The following is a 19,395-nucleotide window of genomic DNA, read 5'->3' as shown; positions in this document are numbered from 1 at the left end:
TCAGGATTAAGGTGACTGGATCTGGAACACACAGTGAGCTAGGTTCTTCTCTCCGTTACAGCGGGGTAAATCTAGTGTAAGTCCAGTTAAATCAGAGGGTTAAATTCTGCCCTGAATTAAACCAGTATAAGACAGAAGAAACTTCATGGTAGTTAGTAGGCCAGGCCAAATGTTGCTGTCATTTATACTTACTGGTGTAAATCCTGCTTAATTTGATTTTCTTCAGCCCATTGGTTTTATTCTATTTTACTTCACTGCGCTAAAGTACTATGGCCATCAAAATACCCAGGTAGAAAAGAAAATTAAATTTACACCCAAGGAAATGAGAACAGACTTTGGGTAGAAGTGTTACACCTGTGTCCTGCTTTGTCTAAAACTTCTTTTTTGAGCACAGCGCAATATTTTCCGTCTTTCACAAAGCATTCTTTGCAACTCACCCCCTTCAAACATCTCCTGAGTTTGAAATGTGGCTGCTGCAAATGGGCTGCTTTGAAAGCTTGTCCCATATTCATCCCTTAGCTCGGGAGGTTCTAATGTGTAAACCTGCAGCAGACTCAAGAGGACGCTGCCACCTTGGCTCTGATCTTGGAGACCTATTCTGAGCCAGCTGTTGGGGAAGCTGAGGGATGGATGATTTTCCCCCTGCCTACCCTCCTTTCCCCCCAATAAGAGTGTCAGGCCAGAAGAACCAGGCATCCCAGGCTATTCCCAGACAGGTTTCTCGCACTGCACTTAACTAGAAATGGGGCCCGATTCTCCTCTTGCTTTCACCGGTTTTGCTCTGCCATATAGCTCTGATTTCACTGAAATGATCCCAGCGTGAGGGAGAATCAACCTGTAGGTACTGATGTCATAGCCAGGCTCCCCTTTCCAAAGGGCCTCTCTTGCCCACCCCAGCCATGCGGGAGGTGGTGAAAGCGTCCTACCGTCCAAACTCTCATGTCACCATCTCCGGGTTGAAATAGATTGACACTGACCAGAGGCTGCAGTGACCCGGGAAGACATGGGCGCGCAGTCCCGGGGAGAACAAGGAATCGCTCCACACGTGCCGGCAGCTGTGGGTCCTACTCCTGCCTTTCTGTGTGTAAATAGCTGCAGACCCGACACCTTAGGAGACTCACGCCCCGTTTTCCTTGGGCTACCCGCGAAGGCGCCGCTGCAGGGGGTGGGGGGATTTCTGTCCGGGGAGTGAAGTTTGAAGGCTCAGCCGGGCACTGCCATGTGGGGAGGGGGATGGGGTGAGAGAGCTGCTACCCCAGGATGAACCCAGCTTTTCAGTAGGCTCCTGGGTGCCCCCTCCCTTGAGTGCCGCCCCCCCCGAGCTACAGGCCCCGCAGGTGGAGGGTCTGGAGGAGAAAGGCCGAGGGACCTGCTCTGGGGCAGGACAGGAGGATCGGGGCGCGCAGAGGGCGAGTCCCGAGCGTGCCCCCCAGCCCAGCCTCCACGGCTGCCCGCCCCGGGCGCGCTGAGCCCCCCTCCCAGCGGGCTGAGCCCCCGCCCGGCCCTACCTGGCTGCAGCGGCCGCGGTCTGTGCGCCCGGGCGGGCGATGGGTGGCATCGGTGCCCCTGGCAGGGCAGAGCCGGGCTGCGCTGGGCCCCGCGCCGCGCCTCCCCGGCCGGGCTGGGGGTCGGTGTCCCCTCCTCCGCCTCCGCCTCCGCCAGATGCCAGCCGCCCTGCGGGGTCCCGGGGGCCGCGCACAAGGCCGCCTTAACCCCTGCCTGCCCGCGCCGCGCCGCGCCGCCGCGCGCTGCTCCGCGCCAGCCGGCTGGGGACAGCTGGCGGCGCCTTTCCGCGCTGTGCGGGCGGGAAGGGCCGCGAGGGGGGAAGGGACGAGATTGCAAAGACCGGGGCCGGGGCAGCTCCTGGCAGGGCAAAGGGGCCCCGGGCAGCCGCCCCGCTGGATGCTCACCTGGCCTGAGCGGGGAAGAAGGACCAGCGGGGCCAAGCTTGGGGGTGGTCTGCCTGGGGGTGTCTGTGCAGGGAGAGGAGGGAGGTGCCAGGACAGAGACCCCCCCCCCGCCTGCCCCACACAGCTCTGTCCCAGCCGGGTGCGCCTCTGGCCCCCAGGCGGCCCACCCCTGAGCTCCCCAGACTTCCTTCACTTTTCCTCTCGGCTCCGATTTACACACCGGCCCCACTCCCCCAGCTCTCTGGTCCTTTTAAAGAGGGTCCAGGCGCATCCTCTTCCCTCCCCGACCCCCGCCTCATTTCCTTTCGGAAGGACAAGAGGGAGAAGGGGAGGCTGGTCTTTCGCCGGAGCTGTGCGAGATTTCGGAGCTTTTTCTAGGAAGGGTTTTAGTTTAAAACCGCTCCCCGTGACACTTAAACCCAACACTGGATACGAGGTGCGCAGCTGAGACTAGATAATTCAAGCCATTGGAAATACCGCGCATTAGTCCCCCGCAGAATACCCCGAACAATAGTTTATCACACAGAACCGCTAGGGTGTACACCTCCCTCAACACAATAGTGTGGAAATAAATGGTCATTCCAAGGCAGCATCGTGGACACACGTGCATATTTTCTCCTGTTATGTCTCTGTGACCGTTAAGTGGGTTTTTTTTAATTCGTAACCTATTTCCAGGAAATCACGTCAGGTGCACCGGCATCCAATTCTGGTATCAAATTAACGCCACTCAGATACTGCAGGTAAACAGAGACTGGAGAAGCAGGGAGAATAAAACTCTCTGCTACAGAAATGAAAATAAAGAGCAAATTAAAAGCAGGAGAGAATTAGTAACACATATTTTGTCTTTAGTACAAGGGCTCCATTCGTTAGTGCAGAGAGGAATCCGTTTGCTTTTTGTAACCCTACATTGTAAAACTGACGATTTGCAGATTCAAAATACTCTTTTCTGCAAAGGTAGGCGATGCTAACTCCTTATTTTAATACCAGAGATGGTTCTGCAGAGCAGAGCTATTATTGTAGCACAGTGGGGACCTGACAACAAACAACATTACATTATTAATTATTATTATTATTATTATTAATATTAATAATAATAATAATAATAAAATAAAAACAACAAATAGTCTAGTAGCACCTTAAAGACTAACAAAACATCTAGTCTTCTAGTCTTTAAGGTGCTATTAGACTATTTGTTGTTTTTTAAGTTTTTTCTGTTACAGACTAACCCCTCTTGAATCTTAATAAATAAAATGTCATGCAGTCTTTATTTCGGCAAAACTCCCCAGGATAGAGCCCTTGAAATGACCAGTTGCGTATAAAAGTTTTGCTGATAGGACTTTGTATAGTATGAAGCTATCATATTTTATAGTATGAAGCCAGAAATATCTTGTTCTCTCTCCTTTATCTGCTATTTAAACAAATTCGGTAGGATTTGGTCACATAGTAATAAACATCTTCAGCAGAAAAGCATTGCATCCTTTTAAACAGTAACAGCACTTATTGTTGGGTCCAAATTTTAAACAATTCTTGGCCAAAAAAAATTTCTGAAAGGTTTAGCGGTGAATTCGTTGAAAAACGCATGTGTGACAATATAGTTATAGGTGGATGCTTGCAATCGGATTGTAAACAAAACATACAGCAGTGAGGTGTCAACAAAACCAACACAAACCAAAACCCCATCTCTGAATCGTCACATTAACTATAGCATCATTTATTTCTTATAGCTAAAAAGGTGAGAAAAAATTATTTACAATGATATTTAAAATATTGCCGAGGTAGGAAGGGAAAGATGAGGGTTTGGGATGATTGTATCGCAGAAAGGAGAGACTATTGAAGGGTAAAACTGGCAAAATTCATCGAAATGTATGGAAACAGATGTAAAGCTTTAGGAGTAGAACGAACATGTGATATTTCTTTACCTGGCTTGTATGAGTTTTGTATGCACGTATATAAATAACTGATACCAAAGATTCTCAGGCGTGCATTCCCAGGGAGGAGTTCGTTTCCACCTGAGACGTACAGACAGCTGGACAGGCAGCTGGCTGGACAGTTATCCCGCACGGACAGGATAAAAGTAAGGCGCTTGCTCTATAGCTGCAGGAGGCACCTGCAGATGGATTAACAGCGGCGTGACCAGATTAACGCAGATGTAGGCGCTGCGTGGCATTTCCCGGTGTTAGTCGGCACCAGCCGCATCCCGCAGTGATACGAGAAGGATGTCCAGGAGGAGACACCCAGCTCTGGAGAGGTCACCAGTTCCCCTCCGTGCACAGTAGAGACGCCCCCCCACCTCTGTCCGAGCCACTGAATTACCTGGCCCCTCACTAGCGCCACGAGCTAGATAATAAATCAGGTGGGACCTCTGACAGTCCAGTCTCTGTGTGTCCCGAACAACAGAGCTCGCCGCAGCCATCTGTGTGTCTCCAACCCCGGCCTGTCCTCCCAGACCTCTCTCCATCCCCCTCACACCTGCCTGTCTCTCTGTCCCACACACACCCTGCTGTCTGTTACATGCAGACCTCTCCTGTCTGCTGTCTCTTCCACACTTACCTGCCAGTCTGTCCCATACACAGCCCCTCTGTCTCTCTATACCACACATACTCGCCTGTCCCACACTTACCCTGTCTGTCTGTCCCACATACCCCCTCTCTCTGTCTGTCCCATAGATTCCCCTCTGTCTGTCTGTCCGACACATACCCCCTCTCTGTCTGTCCCATAGACTCCCGTCTGTCTGTCCGACACATACCCCCTCCCCTCTCTCTCTGTCTGTTCAATAGACTCCCCTGTCTGTCTGTCCGACACATACCCCCTCTCTCTGTCTGTCCCATAGACTCCCCTGTCTGTCTGTCCGACACATACCCCCTCCCCTCTCTGTCTGTCTGTCCCATAGACTCCCCTCTGTCTGTCTGTCCGACACATACCCCCTCCCCTCTCTGTCTGTCTGTCCCATAGACTCCCCTCTGTCTGTCCGACACATAACCCCTCTCTGTCTGTCCCATAGACTCCCCTCTGTCTGTCTGTCCGACACATAACCCCTCCCCCTCTCTGTCTGTCTGTCCCATAGACTCCCCTCTGTCTGTCCGACACATAACCCCTCTGTCTGTCTGTCCCATAGACTCCCCTCTGTCTGTCTGTCCGACACATAACCCCTCCCCTCTGTCTGTCTGTCCCATAGACTCCCCTCTGTCTGTCCGACACATACCCCCTCCCCTCTGTCTGTCTGTCCCATAGACTCCCCTCTGTCTGTCTGTCCGACACATAACCCCTCCCCTCTGTCTGTCTGTCCCATAGACTCCCCTCTGTCTGTCTGTCCGACACATAACCCCTCCCCCTCTCTGTCTGTCTGTCCCATAGACTCCCCTCTGTCTGTCTGTCCCATAGACTCCCCTCTGTCTGTCTGTCCCATAGACTCCCCTCTGTCTGTCCGACACATAACCCCTCCCCTCTGTCTGTCTGTCCCATAGACTCCCCTGTCTGTCTGTCCCACAATCCCTTGCCCTCGCCATCCGTCTGTCTGGTGCCCCTGGGTCCGCCTCTCCACGCGGGCCGGCGCTGTGTGTCTGTGCAGTGGCCTGAGGGGGGGTGTCCGAATTCCCCAGCGGGGTGTCAGGGCCCGTGCGGGGTGACCCCGTGCGGTGCAGGCGGGCTCTATGGCGCCACAGTTCACAAAGCGGGGGGCGGGGGGCGCTCCAGGGGGATATTCTCCGCCATGGGGGGTGTGGGGAAATCCCTGTGCCTGCTCCCCCCAACCCCGGCCCGGACTACAACTCCCAGGCTGCCCCGGGGCGGGCCCGGCCCCAATGGGCCCCCCTCCTGCCCTGCCCGCTTCCGGCGCGGGGAGGCGGTTAGCGGCGGCCCGGAGCGGGCGGGCGGGTTTGAATCCGGCGGCGGCTGCGCCCTCCCCCTCCCCGCCTCGAGGCGCGGCCCGGCCCGGCTGCCGTTCCCCGCGGGGCCGCGTTGTCAGGGCAACGGGGCAGGCCGCGCTGGGGCCTGGCTGCCCGCAGCGGCCCCTGGGCCAGGCTCCCTGCGGGGCGAGCTCACGCCGCCCCCCCCATCCCCGGGCCGCGACCCTGCGCGCCGGAGCCGGGGGCCGCCATGAATTTCTCGGAGGGGTTCAAGCTTTCCAGCCTGCTGTGCAGGGTCTCGCCCGACGGCCGGTGCCTGGTGAGTGGCCCCGCGCGGGGGGGGGGGGGGGGGTCTGGGTCAGCCTGGCCGAACAAAAGCCCGGGCGCGGCCCCCTTCCCCAGAGCTCCCAGCTTGGTCTCCGAAATCTTGGGGGGGGAGGGGCGGGGTGCCCCCCCCCACCCGCTCTGCAGCCCCCCCGCACCCGCTCTGCCTGTCCTGAGCAAGACGCTCTTGGGGTGTGTTTTGGTTTTGTCCCCCCTCCCATCTCTGTGTGGAATAAATGTTGTTGTGTGCACGGATGTGCACCACCAATAGAAACACACGCTATGGGCGCTCTGCTAATCAGCTGGGGAGGCACCTGAATCTCTCCTGAGTGGCTGCCCAAGCGTTCAGCGCGCGTAGGGAACACTGGTCCTGAGTCTTTCTCATGAGCTGGGAGACGTTCCCATCAGCTTCGTGTAGAATCGGTTCTATCGACAGGAAATGTCTAACGAAAGCCAGGGACAGTTTGTAGATGCACGTGGGCCAGTGAATCTCTAGTCAAAAGGTACTCCCTGCAAATAAAAGTCTCAGGGGGTAACTGGGTTAGTGTGTAACACGAACAGTCCTGTGGCACCTTAGAGACCTAACAAATAACTAGATAGCTATATAGTATATAGTATCGTGCGTTTACATGGGTAAACCCCACTTCTTCAGATGAGATGAGCTTGAGTGGAGGGAAAAAAAGGGGGACCCTCAGAATAAGAAGGGAGAAGGAAAAATAAGTACCTGTCAATTATAGTGCCTGTGCTAATGAAGCTGATAGAGAAGGTGCAACATGAACACTCTAATTCACTATTTTTTCCCCCTTCTTCCTGCCCCCTCCCCATCCCCTATTTATTTTGGAACTGGACTTTTAATACTCCATTCATCTGAGAAAGTGTGTTGTGCCCACGAATGCTCATGATACCATCTGCATGTTTTGTTAGTCTTTAAGGTGCTGCTCAACCAGTGTTTATTAAACTATGTTCCGCAGAACATTGGTGTTCCGCGAAGAACTTGCAGGTGTGCCGTGACCTCTTCTTTGTTTTTGTGGGTTTTTTTGTGAGACTACAATTTTTTTAAAGAAAATGTTCATAGGTGTTCCACATAAAAAATACTATTGTTTGGTGTTAGGGGATAAAATGGTGACCTTGGCCTCTGTCTGTCAGAGGCTGGAGAGGGATGGCAGGAGACAAATCACTTGATCATTGTCTTCGGTCCACCCTCTCTGGGGCACCTGGTGCTGGCCACTGTTGGTAGACAGGATACTGGGCTAGATGGACCTTTGGTCTGACCCAGTATGGCCATTCTTATGTTCTTATGTGTTCTGTGGTGTCAAAAAGTTTAAGAAATACTATGCTAGACTATTCATTGTTTTTTAAGTTTTTCCAACAAAAGGTCTGGTAGCACTTTGTAGACTAACAAAATATGTAGATGGTATCATGAGCTTTCATGGGTACAGCCCACTTCTTCAGATGACCAAGTTATGAGTTTAGGTGCCAGGTGGCTGGTTGCATGCAGAAGCTGCTCTGGCAACAGCCCCTGTTGATGGCCAGCCCTGTCTGCTGTGAATAGGGTCTGATGCTTTAAGCCAAGTCCCTTCAGCATTGGTTCCTGTTTCCTGTCCCCCTTGCTGCCTCTGATACAGTAAAGCGAGTAGTTGAGTGCTCGACTACCTGATAAGCTTAGCATTAGTTGACTACTCAACTACTTGGTTACATCCCTATAGCAGATCACTTAGTTTTTTGTAGTCAAATCCTTATGCTTTGTGAGTTTTCTATACTGCAGGCAGGGCCGGATTAAGGCGGGGGCTAGCCGGGCAGCTGCCCGGGACACCAACCTATGGGGGGCGCCTGATGGCAGCTGTAAGGTGCGCAGCGTGCCGGGGGACAGAGCTGTGCATGTGCTGTGCGCCCGGGGGTGGAGCTGTGCATGCGTCGCGCTGCTGTTCCCCGGGGCGCAGGAATGGCTTGAGCCGACCCTGACTGCAGGTGATACAAAAGCATGAGTAACTTCAAAAAAAATTAGTTTTAGCAAAATAGTTTAGTGAGCAGTTTAGTTACAATACATAAACTTCTCAAGTATCAAATTCTGTTTTGCTCTAAGAATTGTAAAGATAGAGTAATACTAAGTATTATAGTGACACCCACTGGTGATGTTTCTTCCTTACTTGCAGTCACATTAGTTTCAAGATACAAACTACCCTTTGAACTGATAGACTGTCAGACACAATCTCAGCCCAGAAATTGAATTTTCAGGGTCAAAAGTGTTCCCAGTGACTTCAGTGGGACAAAGATGTGGCCTTCAGTGTAATTAAACTAAAAATTGCAAATGTTCTAATGCACTGATTTAGTTAATTTGTTAAAACACAAAAAATTGCAAAGTTTAAACCCATGTATGGTTTGAAGAAGATGATTTTCAAGACCTTGAGACCTTGATCTTGTGGGAGTTGTCTGTTGAGCAATTGCTTACATGTGTGTTACTTCACTTGCCTGTTGTTAACTTAATCCAGAATGAGGCATTAGCCAATTTTTTTTATTAAAAAGAAAATGTTAAATGGAAGAAAAATAGTTCTGAAAGATAGGTGCAATTGAGGTATAATTAGTAGTACTGGAGCAAATAGATATTTTTCCTTACTTTTATAGACCCTAATCCTGAAAATACTTAGACTGCTAATCAAGTTTTATAACTAAAGATTGAACCTCTAGTCCAGCACTCCCTGGTCCCGCAACATCTGTGGTCTGCCATGATTTTAGTTAGAGAGGTGTCCACTTATTATAGGTATGGCCAGGTTTCCCGTGATCCCATAAAGTTTGTTTACAGACCCCAGTCCTGGCTTTGAGTTTCTGTTCTGTTGTTTAAATTTACCCCTAAATGTCTTCTAAGAGTCCAGCAAGCAGGGGCAGTGTTGGTAATGCAGCTAGACAATATTGACCGCCTGTGATCCAACAAATTCTCTTGTTTGGCAGCAGTCAGGTCCCAAGGATGCCCGATTAGAGAGGTTCAACCTGTAGTATAATTATAACAGCCCACTTTTTTCCTCCTCTATCTTTGTTTGCTTTCTTTATGCATTTGATGGTGCTGTCTGCTTCCTGTGTTTTAAAGGTATAGCAGAAGTGCAATATCTGAAGCTATTTTAACTCATTTTTGAATTTTGTCTAGATGTAAGTTAGAACATAAGAACGTCCGTACTGGGTCAGAACAGAGGTCCATCTAGCCCAGTATCCTGTCTGCTGACAGTGGCCAGCACCAGGTGCCCCAGAGAGGGTGGACCGAAGACAATGATCAAGCGATTTGTCTCCTGCCATCCCTCTCCAGCCTCTGACAAACAGAGGCCAGGGATTGTGTCAATTTAAAAAAAAACAAAACAGTTTTTGTGATAGAAATGTTTTGAAATGTGTTTTACTTTTAAATGTAAAACAAATTTAGTACATTTTTCAATAAAAAGTTAACCTGAAATCAAACATTTCCATCCTGCAGCCTTAAACACACAGGAGAGTTCTGTAAACTCTTACATTAATACCATCATTTTTTTTTAAACACATGCCTTGGATTAATCCCTTTTCACCTTCTTTTTCAATTGATCATATGGCTTGTAAACGAACAAATCCAAAAGTATACATCATAGTGCATCCCAAGCATCTAAATTCTAGATCAGTGTGGTGGAGTGTGATTGATACAGCACAAGTCTGAGAACTGAAGTCTCAGTTAATAAGTCTGATATGGGTGCATCAGCTAAGCTGTTTATTTTTGTTTGCATTCAGGCTTCATGTGTGCAGTACCGTTTGATAGTTAGAGATGTGAACAGCCTCCAGATCCTTCAACTGTACACTTGCCTGGATCAGATCCAGTACATAGAATGGTCGTCTGACTCTCTCTTTATATTATGTGCCATGTACAAACGAGGGATTGTTCAGGTAAGCACAGATACAGCATGGCATATTGTTCCTGTTTAGAATTTACTAACTGCTAAATTGGGAACTTCTAATGTCAAGCACTAATTGAGTGTCTTTGCCAAAGTAACTGACACTCTGATTAATAGCTCACTATTTGAAGTAAGCTGAGTTTGCTACTGTTTGTCAAAACCTTGATTTAAAATTCTGTTTTTTAGTCTGAAGACAAATAACACCAGAATAAAAACAGTTGGAACAAATCGATAAAAACAAAAAGGCTGCTACAAAAGTATCTCATGCATCTATTTCAGAAGGAAATACATGCAGACTTTTATTAAAGGGAGCAAAAGATTTAAAAAAGATGTCTAGTCAGAAAACATGACAGATGAAAATATGCTTTATGACTTGTGTTAATGCACAGAGATGTGCTGCTTACTTTTGTAATGGTATCCAGCGCCAGTCCTTCATGGCCAAAGGCTTTCAAAGGTTTCCTGACCTTCGTGGTATGTGTTGATGGAATTTCTTTCTTAGTTGTAGCGTGGTTCTTGGAGGAGAGGAGAGTTTTGACGAGCTATTTAGTTTGCTGAACTGACTGGTGTCTCTGACTAGGTCTGGTCCTTGGAGCAGCCAGACTGGCACTGCAAGATTGATGAAGGGTCAGCAGGATTGGTGGCTTCGTGCTGGAGTCCGGATGGCCGTCATATTCTCAATACAACTGAGTTTCACGTAAGCGTGAAGTCATGATTGTTCTGTAAAGTATCACATTACTTTCTGCAAATGGCTCCTAAAATAACCCAACGCTCTTAAAGCTCTACTATTATATTAATCAATGAATATGTAATTTTTTCTCAATTTTAGATCAATTCTGATTTAATCATTGCTAAATTCTTTTACAGTTTGCTTTTTTAGTTTGTGATGAAAAAGTGGAATATGGATCACTTATGCCTTTCAAAATGAAATTATGCATTTTAAAACATGATAAACTGGCATTTATGCAAAGGGACATATAACAAATATGATCTGAAATTCAGATTTAGGCAAAAAATAAATACATGTCTGTTCATAGATTTTTGGAAAAGTTTGTTTCTATAACTCTAAGAACAGTTATTTTGAAATTTCTTCTGCAAAAGCATTAAGAGTCTGGAAGTGATAGTAATCTAACTGATTTTCTTCATCAAAGCTGAGGGATGCAAAAAGTAAGGGTAAGCATGAAAAGTAATACGTGAACAACATTTTAACAAATTTCTGCTTTAGTAATTTAATGTGAGCTGAGTAATATAGGTTTATATAGCATGCTTTTAATAAAAATAAGGCAATATTGTTTAGATCAATTAATCATGGAATACTAGAACTGGAAGGGACCTTGAGAGGTCATCGAGTTGAGTCTCTTGCCCTCACAAACAAGAAGCAATGGGCTTAAATTGCAGCAAGGGAGGTTTAGGTTGGACATTGGGAAAAACTTCCTAACTGTCAGGATGGTTAAGCACTGGAATAAATTGCCTAGGAAGTTCTGGAATCTCCATAACTGGAGATATTTAAGAGGAGGTTGTATAGACATCTATCAGGGATGATCTTGATGATGCTTGGCCCTGCTATGAGGGCAGGAGACTGGACTTGATGATCTCTCAAGGTTCCTTCCAGTTCTAGTGTTCTATGAGTCTATGATTAATTGATCTAAACAACATTGCCTTATTTTTATTAGAAGCATACTATATAACCCTATATTACTCAGTTCACCTTAAATTACTAAAACAGAAATTTGTAATTCATGTAAAACTTTTCATGCTTATGCTTACTTTTTATATCCCTCAGCTTTGATGATGAAAATCAGTTGATTACTGTCACTTCCAGACTCTTAATGCCTTCGCATTACTTCTGAGACTTAGTTTGACCTGCAGAGAGTTCCACACATGCGTGACTAATCAAATGAGTAACTTTTATTGATTTCATGGAACTTCTTGCAGTACTAAAATTAACCATGTATTAGTGCTTGCAGGGTAAGGGCCTTAGTCTGTAATCATAGCCAAGATGTGCCTTAGGGGAGTTTAGTCCATATGAATGTGGTTTGAAGCTCATTGTAAACAATGGGCGGGGGTTCATAGGCGTTTTCAGAACTATTTGATTTGACCTGGGCTCAAAGCACTAAGGGTTTGTCTACACTAGCCCCCTAGTTTGAACTAGGGAGGCTAATGAGGGTGACCGAAATTGCAAATGAAGCATGGGATTTAAATATCCCGTGCTTCGTTAGCATGTTCCCGGGCGGTTGCCATTTTGGAAACTTACTAGCCCAGGATAACTGCCCGCGTCTACATGCGGCAGTGAAACGGGAGTTCGAAGTAAACCCCTAACTCGAATTAGCTGTTGCTTCTCGTGGAATGAGGTTTTGTTCTGTGAGTGGACAGCAGAGAGTTAATGTGAGCCTTGAATACTAACATTTCCAAATGTGCGAGTGAAATTGAATACAACCAGACAATATTTTCCTTTTCTCTCACTCTCTCACACACACATGAGTTTTTGGTGTCAGATGTAGTCAGAATACTGGGTTTTTTACTATGTATCAGCGCTACTTTTCTTTTTTCCAGAGGACTGGGGTGACCGTAGGTTAATGAATACAGGAACACGCTTTCTCAGTACTGATTGTCCTTCGTGAGGATTAAAATGAGTCCAGTTGTTCAAACTAAAGACAGACATGTGTCTAACAGGCAGGATTGTTGTGTAGCTTGAGTAACCAAAAACTTTGGGTGGCTCCTGCTGCTGCATGATACGGGAAGGTGTATAATGGCATGTGCATGTGTGGGTGGACTAGTGAGTATTTTTTACCGCCTCTCAGAACTCAATTTGACCCTGCAGGATTTCATGTAAGCTTTGCCAAGTTGTCATCTGTGCTGGGATAGGCTTTCTCTCTAGCTGTAAACGGGTTGCTAAATTAACTTGGGTCAGACAGCTGCTTGGGTTATGCTAGTGTCTGTGTTGTGTTTACTCTCGAATACACTAAGTCCATAGTCTCTACTGGGACAGACAGGGCAGGAGACAGGAACTATCAGGATACTTAATATCATTGTATTATGTGCATTATCAAGTTGAGGGATCATTTATAGGTTCCATGTTAACCCATACTATACAGGTTTGGTAGTCTGACATTTTCATGTAGCATTCACTAAGGGTACGTCTACACTACAGAGTTAGTTCGAACTAACTTAGTTCGAATTAGTTCGAACTAGCTTAGTTGGAATTAACTAACGCGTCTAGAACTAAAAACTAGTTTGAATTAGCGTTTTGCTAATTCGAACTAGCATGTCCACATCGAGTAGACCCTGAACAGGGCTTAAGGATGGCCGGAAGCAGTGCCGGCAGGGCATCAGAGGAGGACTTAGAGCATGGAGATGCTGTCTCAGGCTAGCCGAGGGCTGCGCTTAAAGGGACCCGACCCCCACCCCGGACAGACAGTTCTCAGGGGTGCCCCACTTGAAAACCAGTCCTGGCTTGGAGTGCCCGGAGTGCCCACACTGGGCACATCACAGCACTCGGCCATCAGACCGGCTGCACTTGCCACAGGCTGCCATCTGGGGAGAGGGGGCAATTGGGGAGCTGCAGGAGAGCTTCCACCCCCAGAAGCCTGCAGAGCCAGCCCAGTCCTCCCCATCGGGGGCTCATACCCCATTCCTCCCTCACCTCCTTCCACTTACCCTTCCCTAGCCCCCCTTCCTGATGTACAAAATAAAGATAACGTTTCTTCCAACATGGGCTCTGTCTTTATTGAACAAAACTGGGGGAGACTGGGAAAAGGAGGTGGGAGAGGGGAAGAGAAAGGCTGGGAGAGGGGAGGGAAACTACAATGATCAGGGGTTGGGAACAGGTCCCAGATGAAGAGAGGCTAAAGAGACTGGGACTTTTCAGCTTAGAAAAGAGGAGACGGAGGGGGGACAGGGTAGAGGTCTCTAAAAGCAGGGATTGGGTGGAGAGGGTGCATTCAGAAAAGTTCTTCCTGAGTTCCCATAAAGAAGGACTAGAGGACACCAAAGGAAAGGAATGAGTAGCAGGCTTCAAACTAGTAAGAGAAAGTTGTTCTTGACAAAGCAAATAGTTAACCTGTGGAACTCCTTGCTGCAGGAGGCTGTGTAGGCTACAACTAGAACAGAGTTGAAAGGGAAGTGAGATCAAGTCATGGAGGTTGGGTCCATGGAGTAGTCTTAGCCAGGGGGTAGGAGTGGTGTCCCTGCCCAAAGTTTGTGGAAGACTGGAGAGGGATGGCACGAGACAAATGGCTTGGTCACTGTCTTCGGTCCATCCCCTCCAGGGTCCCTAGGGTTGGCTGCTGTCGGCAGACAGGCTACTGGGCTAGATGGACCTTTGGTCTGACCCAGTACGGCCATTGTAAGCTCAGGGCTCAGGGTCGGGGTCTCAGTGGACCCCCTTGATTTTCATGCACACCTGCTCCTGGGTGGCCAGGCTGGCAGCTCTCCTGCCCTAGACGGCCACTTTCCTGTGCCTAGTGCGGAGATCGTGGACGAGGTCCACGATGTCTGCACTAGCCCAGGCAGGTGCCCGCCTCTTGCGGTCCCGGGCAAGCTCCCGGGAGCCGCCAGCCTGGTCCCGGGAAGAGGGGGTGGGCTGGGGGACATCGGGTGGGTGGCTCTGTGCCGTGCCAGATGCAGGGTCTGCTGGCTGGGTGCTGGCAGGCTTGCATCTGGCACGGGCACCGTAGCCAGCCTGTGGCCCTTTAAGGGGTCCGGGGCCGGGAGGGGGGCAGACGAGTTTCCCTGGTGTTGGCCAGAGTGGCCACCAGGGAAACCTGGGGAGGGCTAGCCTCCCACTAGTTCGAATTAAGGGTCTACACAGCCCTTAATTCGAACTAGTAAGTTCGAACTAGGCTTAATCCTCGTAAAATGAGGTTTACCTAGTTCGAGCTAAGCACTCCGCTAGTTCGATTTAAATTCGAACTAGCGGAGCGCTAGTGTAGCGCCTATGAATGTTAGTTCGAACTAACATCCGTTAGTTCGAACTAACATTGTAGTGTAGACATACCCTAATTGACTGATACTGGTAATTTTTTCAGGTCGACATGAGATCCAAGATAGGTTCATTTATTTCTTTTCATACTCTTACTATAAAGGTTTTTTTTAAAGGTGATTGTAATACTTTGTTTCTAGCTACCTATACAATTTATAATTTTGTGTAACTAAACTGCATGAGTTATTTTCATAGCGGGTGTTCTGTGTGATATATGAATTATAAACAAAGTGTAATAAATAACATTGATTTTTTTTTTCCTGACCTGCATACAAGAAATCAACATCTAACTTAAAATATAAGGAGGACTTTCCATGAATACTTCAAAACCCATCACTACTTATGGGGTGCAAAATCAGTAGTGGATACCTTTGAGAGACATAGCATTATGCTGTATGTGTCTAAGGTTAAAGCAAATCTAACAGTTTCAGTTTAAACAAATTTTATTGCAAATGAGAATCCTTCATATATACACACACACACATGCATGTGCGTACACCCCCCATATATCTGAGTTTGAATGTTATGGCACAACATCCAGTAACACAAAATGCTATAGGTAGCATAGAATAGTTCAACTGGAAGGGAACTCAGAGGTCTTCTAGACCCGTTCCCTGCACTGATGGTAGGACTAAGTATCATCCAGATCAGGGGCAGGCTAGATGCTGCCCACAAAGTCTTTTAATTTGGCTCTCCTGCTCAGCATGGAGCAGTTCTGCTCAAAGTGGCTAGCTGCTCCCTGTGGTTCTCTGTGCTGTGGGAGGGAGGGGAGTGGCTTCATGTGCTGCCCTGTTACCCAGCAAAATCAATCCACTCCTATTGGCTGGAAACCACCCAATGGGAGCAGAGAGGTTTTGCTGGGGGTGTGGCAGTGCAGCACAATTTCTTAGCTCCTGTCCGCTGGTTTCTGGCCAGTAAATGCTAAGAGATTTTGCTGGGTTGGGGCAGCGTGGAACAGCCAGCTGGGGGGCTGCTGGCAAGCAGGAAGCCTGCTTGACAGTGGTCCTGGCCAGGATCTGCTTAGGTAAGCACCTCTCAGCCAGAGCCTGCCTCTGGCACCCTATCCTCTCCTACACCTAACTTCCTCCCAGATCCTGCATCCCCTTTTCTCTACCTGTCCCCTAGGTCAGAATCCTTTCATCACCCATATTCCTTTCCAGTCCCTGCACCCCACTACCCTTCCCCTGATCACAACCCCCTTTTTCACCCAAACTCCCTCTCAGACTCCACACTCTCCTGTATCCCAGTCTCCTACCCCAAGCTTCTTTCTGCACCTAATCTCTGTCCCAGATCTTACACCTCCTTCATAGAAAAATGCAGCCCGTGACCATTTACTAAAAGCTCAGAGTGGGCCTCAATGAAAAATTATTGCCCACCCAATCGAGACCATCCCTGAAGGTGTTTGTCTAACCTGCCCTTAAAAATCTCCAATGACAGATTCTAACTTTAACATCTAACACTTTACACATGACACAATTGAAACATGCAGAATGGAACCCAGTTCTACTCAGTGACCAGTCTTACTGACATTGTGTATAGAGAAGTCCTCTTTTTCCTTGTATTTTATCTTTTGCTAAGTAATGCCTAGCATTGTCATTTAAACTGGATATATCATAACTATCCATATAAAACAAGCTAAACATAAATCACTTACACTAATGTATATAGTGTCTTCTCCAGGCTTTGCTGTGTAGTCTTTAATCGCAGTTAACCTATGCTTTATTGACTAAATCTCTTAGAAAACGTTATTCACTGCTCAGCAATTTTTTCAATTCTGAATTTGGTCCACTGAATTCAGCATCCAGCACACAATCTCATTATGGATAAGAGCAAATAATAACAAGTCAGAAGGACCAGCTGGTATTCACCCAAGAGTTCTGAAGGAACTCGAAAGTGAAACTGAGGAAATATGAACTGTAGTACAGACAGTCCCCGGGTTACGTACAAGATAAGGACTGTAGGTTTGTTCTTAAGTTGAATTTGTATGTAAGTCGGAACTGGCGTCCAGATTCAGCCGCTGTTGAAACTGACCAGCAGCGGCTGAATCGGACATGCCTGGGGCAGAGCAGCTGGGGTGCTGCTGGGTTGGTCCAGTAGCGCTGCACCTCGGCGCTGTGGGACCAACCTGGCAGCCCCCCAGCTGCTCTACCCCAGGCGTCGGCGAGAAAAGCCTGGTCTGCTGGTCCGCGGTGAGAAAAGCCGCTCCGCGTCTCCCTGGTCTGCTGGGGGGGGGGGGGGGGGGGGGCGCTTGCTCCGCGTCTCCCTGGTCTGCTGGGGGGAAGTGCCCCCCGCGCCGCCGGAGGCGGCGACAGTGGGGGAGGCTCCCCCCCCCCTCCCCGGTTCGTAACTAGGGGTCCGTCATAAGTCGGACTGACGTAACCCGGGGACTGCCTGTATATAACCTATCATTTGAATATGCTTCTATACCAGATGATTGGAGGATAGCTGATGTGATGACAATTTTTAAAAGTCTCCAGAGGCAATCCCACCAGTAAGCTGGTAAATCTAACTTGAGTACCAGGCAAACTGGCTGAAACTATAGTAGAGAACAGAATTATCAGATTCATAGATGAACACAATTTGTTGGGGAAGAAACAACATCGTTTTTGTTAAGGGAACTCCTGCCTCACCAATTTACTAGAATAGTCAGTTTTCAGAGTGGAGGGAGGTAAATAGTAGTGTCCTTCAGGGATCAGTACTGGGATTAGTACTGTTCAACATACTCATAAATGATCTAGAAAAAGGGATAAACAGGCAGCTGGCAACATTTGTGGAGGATACAAACCGATTCAAGATAGTTAAGTCCCAAGAAGACTGTAAAGAGTTACAAAGGGTTCTAACAAAACTGACCGACTGTGCCACAAAATGGCAGATGAAATTCAGTGTTGATAAATGCAAGGTAATGCACATTGCAAAATGTAATTACAACTATACATATATAATGATGGTTTAAATTAGCTGTTAACATTCAAGAAAGAGATTTGGTGTAATTGTGGATAGTTCTCTGAAAACATTCATACATTGTGCAGCAGCAGTCAAAGCTACCAATGATGAAAATCCTTAGGGAAGGGAGAGATATCACAGAAAATGTCATATTGCCTCTCTCTAAACCCATGGTATATCCACATCTTGAATACTGTGAGCTGATGTGATCACACCAATCTCAAAATTGTATTGGAATTGGAAAAAGTTCAGAAAAGGGCAACAAAAATGATTAGGGGGTATGTAACGGCCTTTGTATGAGAGATGATTAAAACTGGGACTTTTTAGCTTGGAAAAGAGACAACTAAGGGGGGGGGAGATATGATAGGGGTGTATAAAATCATGACTGGTGCAGGGAAAGTAAATAAGTGTTTTCTTTTCATTGTTGTACTTAAAAGAAGTACTCGGGATCTTTTTCAGGGGGGTAAGGCAACATGCCACATTTATTGAACATACATAGATCAATCATATGCATATGATACATCACACTCATGCACTCTCTCTCACACACACACAAGCACACTCCATCTTGTTGTTACCAAAAGTTGCTTCCCCCTAACTGCACTGGCTAGGTGAGTTAGATGGGGGAGGGGCGGAGCCAGGCTTCTGCTGATCCGGATCGATGCTCCCATGTTGACAAGACGAAAACCCGGGGTCCCTCTGCAAGATGCCTCCTATTTATCCCTCTCATGCAGCCAATTAGTCATCACCTCGCCTTTCCTAATGCTGCTTCAAAGAGAGTTCTTCCAAGGGCAGGCACTTGCTGCTTGACTCCCAATGAGTCTGTATGTCCAGTCTTCTTAACGAGCTCACTTTACAGGTATTGTCTTGGATCTTGCTCCCAGACTGCTGGAGATGTTCACCTTTCATTCTCCATTCACACCTCATTCATTTCAACAGGACAGTCAAGGAAAGAGGAGAGCTCAAAAGACATTTTTTCTTACAAGATTGATATATCTTAACATTTCTCCTATAACTTTGTATTACAGAGATTCTATAAGAACACTTAACAAAGATCTATCTGAAAGGACAAGATCTTAATACAAAGTATAATATTACAGGGATTTATCCACATCATAACGCAAGAACTAGGGGTCACCAGGTAAAATAAATAAGCAGCACATTTAAAATAAACAGAAGGAAGTACTACTTCACACAACCCATAACCCGTGGAACTCTTTACCAGAGGATGTTATGAAGGCCAAGCTATAACAGTGTTTAAAAAAAGAACTAGGTAAGTTCCTAGAGCAGTGTTTCCCAATTTTATTTGGCCACGGAACCCTTTTCAGCTCAAAATAATTTCAAGGAACCCCTAGGGTTCCCAGAGTAAAATTTGGCAAGAAAAATAAACAAACCCGTCAGAATTGATCGAGGGGAAAAAAAACCCCTGCAAAATATACTCTCTTTAAGAGGGGGCGGGGCAATGCCACATTCTCGTGGAACCCTTACTTTGA

The 19,395-nt window shown here is 47.5% G+C and overlaps 2 protein-coding genes across 3 annotated transcripts in view; one reads left to right on the top strand and one right to left on the bottom strand.

Moving 5' to 3' along the window:
- TP73 (tumor protein p73) overlaps positions 1-1,657 on the bottom strand; it is a 112,297-nt gene extending 110,640 nt beyond the window's left edge. For both annotated transcript variants that reach the window (XM_075906809.1, XM_075906811.1), the window contains exon 1: positions 1,509-1,657. In XM_075906809.1, the coding sequence (XP_075762924.1) occupies positions 1,509-1,558 (50 nt within the window). In that variant the 5' untranslated portion in view covers positions 1,559-1,657. The remainder of the gene's footprint in view (positions 1-1,508) is intronic.
- A 4,010-nt stretch (positions 1,658-5,667) lies between these two features.
- Positions 5,668-19,395, top strand: part of WRAP73 (WD repeat containing, antisense to TP73) — a 35,309-nt gene continuing 21,581 nt past the window's right edge. The window contains exons 1-3 of the mRNA XM_075906622.1: positions 5,668-6,074; positions 9,821-9,973; positions 10,559-10,675. Coding sequence (XP_075762737.1) covers positions 6,006-6,074; positions 9,821-9,973; positions 10,559-10,675 — 339 coding nt within the window. The 5' untranslated portion in view covers positions 5,668-6,005. The remainder of the gene's footprint in view (positions 6,075-9,820; positions 9,974-10,558; positions 10,676-19,395) is intronic.

The sequence above is a fragment of the Pelodiscus sinensis genome, chromosome 23 (assembly GCF_049634645.1).
Source record: "Pelodiscus sinensis isolate JC-2024 chromosome 23, ASM4963464v1, whole genome shotgun sequence".
NCBI lineage: Eukaryota > Metazoa > Chordata > Testudines > Trionychidae > Pelodiscus > Pelodiscus sinensis.
The sequence above is the reverse complement of the archived record's forward strand: the minus strand, read 5'-3'. Positions and strand labels throughout refer to the sequence as shown.